General features: G+C 45.7%; 1 protein-coding gene across 1 annotated transcript; it reads right to left on the bottom strand.

Annotated features, from left to right (window-relative positions):
- Positions 1-3,348: 3,348 nt before the first annotated feature.
- Positions 3,349-4,849, bottom strand: LOC123457212 (heat shock transcription factor, X-linked member 3-like). The gene is made up of 2 exons (XM_045141203.1): positions 4,358-4,849; positions 3,349-3,936 (listed from the first exon to the last, which is right to left on the bottom strand). Exons 1-2 carry the CDS (start codon positions 4,847-4,849, stop codon positions 3,349-3,351), a joined length of 1,080 nt encoding a protein of 359 aa, XP_044997138.1.
- Between the last annotated feature and the right edge of the window lie 311 nt (positions 4,850-5,160).

Below are 5,160 nucleotides of genomic sequence, written 5' to 3' on the forward strand. Positions count from 1 at the left end.
CTGAGTAATGGAAATCATGTGTTAGGAGGGTGCTGCAAGATGTGTGTGGGGAGCCATAGTTGATGTTGGAGCATACACCTGTAGATGGTGAGGTGAGATCACAGTCTATTACTATGGGAGACAGATGTTGTGCTAGTGGGGAGTAATGAAATATGGTGGGTATGTGAGGAGAGCCCTGTAGAATGTGGGGAGCAATAAAAAAGTGAAGTGAGTAGGTCATTGTTGAGTATTGGGTGGGGTCAGTGGCCTGGAATGTGTCAGGAGAAGCCTGTAGACTGTGGGGAGTTATAAAACAAGTAACTATGGTGGGAATGTCTTGTAGATTGCGGCATGGGATGACAGAGTGTGGGTGTAGGGTGAGACCCTGTGGACTGTGAGAAGTAAAGCAACAAAAGAGAATGTGGGAGGAGGGTGCTATGGACTGTAGACAGATTTGACCAGAATTGAATGTAGCAGGAAGGCCCTGTGGGCTATGGGGAATAATGAAAAGGAGTGAACATGGGAGTAGTGTCCTATAGAGTAGTTGGAGTGAAGATCAGCAGTGAATATACCATGAGGACACTGTAGACTGTAAGAAGAAGGAAGAGCAGGGAGCTTGGGATGGGAACTCAGTAGACTGTGTGGTTGAGTGATCGACACAGAATGAATGGAGTGTGTGTGGGGGGGTAAGTGTGTGGGTGGTAAGTGATGGCAGTCAGTGTGCGAGGAAGTCCTTGTAGTCTGTTGGGAGTAACTAATGATGGGATTTTGGGAAGCCAACGTTGTAGACTGCAGGATCCTCTTCCAACCTTTAACACTGGTCACCCCAAACCACAGTCTACGTTACATTCCTATTCTATTCAGTACAATTTAGAGTGTCCACTTCCCACCTTCAGAACGTTGTAAAACCTATCTCAGAGTGATGTAGTTCCCTGAATGAGGAAAATAATTGATTTATTTTGATGGTATTTGGAGACTGGTATATGAAAAATGAAGTTTTGCCAATGAGCTAATGAGATTCCTGATGCTAATGATGATTCCTGTTCTGGAGTCTCTTCCTGAATCACCAACAATGCAAACAACCCCAATTAAAAGTTGGCCACCAGTGGACATTCCAGAAACTAGTGGGCTCATGAGCCAAGTGTCCAGTAACATTGCCCACTAACAGCCTTCCTTGCTCATGCTGTAGACAGCCCTCCCCTCCAAGGTACCTCAGCTTCTGCAACACCTCCAACTCTACCTGGGCATCTTCAGCCCACTCTGCTCTTCCTCATTGCTTTCATATGTTTTCAAAATTCAAAGTGTCACCCATGTCCTATGCACGCAGCCTTGCCCTGCCAAAGTATGTCAGCACTCAGAGTACTGTCCACCAAGAACTCTTTCATTCATAGCCTATCCCTCCTTCGTGCCCAGCCCCGAACCAATTCTACCAAACCAGGATCCTGTGATCATCCCATCTGAGGCCAAAAGGAACAAGCCTCACCAAAACTCCTGCCTCACAGCCCCTCCCCAACACTTCATCAGTAGCCTCACCCTGGTCTTTTCTTCTGTTGCCCTGACAACCTCACCTTAGGAAGCCCAATCACTCCTATCAAACATCCAACACTCTTGGATGGCTTCATCCTGACCCTTTCTCTTCCAAACCTTTACCTTCGCCTTCCCTGCTGGAACACCTGCACAATTACGTCCCACAGTACAGGACCTTCTGCCACTGCAGCTCTAGGAGCAAGCTCTTCCCATTTCTATACAGGTCATCACTCTCCTCCCTTACAACCCACCCCAGCCCATCATGCCTGCATCATGCAGTGCGGGGATTCATTCCAGTTGGAGGTTGGCAGCATCTTTGCCATAACTCTTCCCACTTGTGCCTGGGGCTCTCCTGGCTTCGGCATTGGAAGTGCTACAAACAATTCTTAGTGTGAGATATTCTAAGAGAGATGTGTTAGCACACGTTCTAGCATGGTGGGTGCCTGTTAGGAAAAATATATATGCAACAACAAAAACAAAAACAAAATACTCTTGTAAGGTGTTTCTCACCCTCACAAGCAGAGAAAAATTCAATTAGGCTTAAGGAAAGCATAGCTCAAAGTTTCTGAGGGCACTGAACAAGACAATATTAGCTGATGTGCTCCACTCTATGATTCATAAGTTTATGATCTATTTATAAAAAAAACTTATTTATTTATTTATTCATTCAACACAGGGCGTGGGCCTATGTGTGTACTTGGGTATGTGCAAATGGAAGAACCTAAGGGAAGCACCATGTGCACTGAGCACACAGACTATTGTCCTCTTGAGTCTGGCACCCAACCTGGGTTTGAGGCCTGCCCCATCCACTATCATTATAAGAAAAGTCAACAGCCTGTCTGCGGTGGTAATAGCCTTCCCTGAATACTAAAGGCAAGTAAAGAGTTATGATCTATGCTTAGAGCTTGTGGACAATCCAGAAGGCAAAAGAGGCACTTGTCCTCATTATGTTTGTCACCTTTCCTTGACTGATGTACTCCCTTAGCCTAGAAGGCCTTGAAGGACCAGTGACCATCTGAGTATCCTCCCTTAGACATTTCTGGCTGAACAAGCCTATTCAGAACTAGGACACAAACATTGATAATTTTCCAATCAACTGAACCTGGTATAGTTTGGTTCTCTTCAGATCTTCCTTATAAACTTGCACCCTAGCCTGGCTCAGTGCTTCAGCCCTCATCCCACAGGAAAGCTGTTGCACCTCACTGCTTTCTTTAATAAAAAACAGTCTGTAGAAATCAAGGCGAGGGTTCACTTTTTCGTTTCCATTACATTTTCCTTACACTGTCATGTTGTGATTATTAAGGCAAGTTGTTGGCTGTGGTTGCCGAGCCGCAGCAGCTGCACATACAATATGTACCTACCACCATCAGCAGCATTGCTGGGTCTGACCATTGCTGTTGTGGCCTGAATGAGGATATGTACTAAACTTTGTGCATGGAAACCTATGTTGCCAAAAACAAGAATCCTCCAATATGGTTTGGTAGGTCCCCAGTGTTCTCTGAGAAGAGCTAATATGTGAAAATCCTTTCAGCGCTATCTTAGTTTCCAGTAGTTAACAAACAAATGTCTCTGTTGTTACACAGGATGTCTTTGTTTATGCCGGAACAAACCATCTGAATGATCCTTTCTGGCTTACGGTCAGTGTGGAGACTGCATTTCCCCAAAACCTGAGCTGCTGAAAAAGGCACAAAAGCACAAGGTCAAGCTGTACTGAGCAGTCTAAATCAGAAGTTGAGATTATTTATTTAATGCCATGGGGTCGGTTTGTGTTTTCTTTGTAGGAATAAACCAGGTTGTAATTAGTAAACAAGGACCTTTTTCACTGTTCCATGGCCGAGGAACTCACAAACGAGAACTGCCCTTAAGTAGCTCACAGATCACACACTTATTTTGACGGAAGCCCTCCTGCTCTTCCTCATCAGAGGACTTGCTTGTGGAGGAGTCCTCCTCTCTCTCCCCATCAGACAGCTCACTTAAGGAAATGGCTGACATGGCAGCCTTCAGCATGGAAGAACACTTGTTGTAGAGAGATATCACTGAACCCCAAATAGGGTACCATGAGGACCTGATGCTCACCTGCCCAGACCCCTCAATTTTGTCACTAGCTGGAGATACCATGGTGCCATTCTCAGGGGAGCATTGTCCACATGGTACACTGTGCTCCTGAGGAGGGCATTGTGCTACAGGGCATCCAGTGATGCCAATGGGAACTAAGGTGTCCTGGCCTACTGGTGCCAGGTCGTTGGGGGCTTCCGTCAGGGAGATGGAGTTTTCCTCCTTCTTCTGAAGGCATGGAGAGCATTGGGGAAAGATGACCTTCCTTCTCTTGAAGCATGGATCTTCCTGAGCAGAGCTGCATCCGTCTCCTCTTCTCCAGATGTTCTCTAGCAGCTCTGGTTTGTCTCTCTGAAAGTTTGCATTTTGGTAGATCTGAAAGGCAAAGGAAGCTTTTAGACCTGATGTAAAGTGTGCATGGCTGTCACATTGCCCAATCGTACTCAGCTGATTATGTGATGGAGAAAATGATTTCAGTTGCCTGCAATGGTCCTGGTGCTCTTCAGCATGACCTCACTGGAAACAACCTACTCACAGGAGAAGACTGTGATCCAAATGCAGGCCATGACCAGGCCTCCAAGAATCCCCCTAGCCTCCACCTACCTAAGGGGATGGCACACATTTTAATATCAAAGACTCTATTTTTATACTCTATACAGTTACCATTCAGTGAATAGTTTCAGTTTGCCTTGAAAATGAAAAGCTGATAGCCCCTTGGTCATGGCGTTGGAAGTGGGATCTAAACTAAGATGTTTTTCTCTCATAGAAAATTCGACACAAAAACACTCTACTTTACCATCATTGTCTTCTTTCCATAGTGCACTGGTGTATTATTTGGGTGGATATTCCTGAATCCATGAAGATTAAGTTGACAGATGAAACACTTTAAGCTGTCCATTTCAAAAATTTTATCTGCACCATGGCGTTGAAGGACCTCTGTTTCATAAAGGTCTACCTCAATCTTCATGGTGTCTCCTTTCTCACTCCAGCCCACAGACTTGAACGCCTCGTTCTGCACTACTGCCCAGAGTTTTCTGGGAAAGGAAAGCCCCAGGAGGCTGCTGGTGCCTTCCTCGCTGGCTGCATGTTGGTCTGGTTCTTCTGCTTGGAGGTTCTCTTGGAGGCTTGGATCGCGACTCATGCCTTGGTCACTCTGAGCTTCTGAACCTCCTCTTGTGTCCCCATTTGGATCGCATGAAGCCTCAGATGGGGCTGCCCTAGCTGGCTCTTCACCAACCACTGGTTCTCCGATGGTTTCATCATTCTCTTTGATGCTCTGAGTGTCCATAGTCCTACACTAAATCCGCGCTACTTGTTCTGAGGATCACTAATCATGTCCTGCCTGGTCCAAAGCGCCTCTGTTCTAGAACCTTGGTAGGGAAGCAACAAACTGCTGATGTCACCATAGACTCTGACATGTCATGTCACCATGGTGACTCTTAATCAGTTAGAGGTGAGGCAAGTGCCCAAATGTGTAGGAGTGCTTGACAGGATCTTGGCTATAATACTTTCCTCAGTAATGTGGATAAAAGTGTAGTTTACATTTTCAGAATATTCCCCTGACTTCTGACAGGTAATTTTTCTTAATTTTATTTTTTG

Source organism: Jaculus jaculus (genome assembly GCF_020740685.1).
Source record: "Jaculus jaculus isolate mJacJac1 chromosome Y unlocalized genomic scaffold, mJacJac1.mat.Y.cur SUPER_Y_unloc_3, whole genome shotgun sequence".
In the NCBI taxonomy this organism is placed as follows: Eukaryota; Metazoa; Chordata; class Mammalia; order Rodentia; family Dipodidae; genus Jaculus; species Jaculus jaculus.

Coding starts and splice junctions, on each gene's coding strand:
- LOC123457212 (XM_045141203.1), bottom strand. CDS start 4,849: ATGGACACTCAGAGCATCAAAGAGAATGATGAAACCATCGGAGAACCA. Junction 3,937..4,357: donor ATGGAAAGAAGACAATGATG/GTAAAGTAGAGT, acceptor TTTGCCTTTCAG/ATCTACCAAAATGCAAACTT.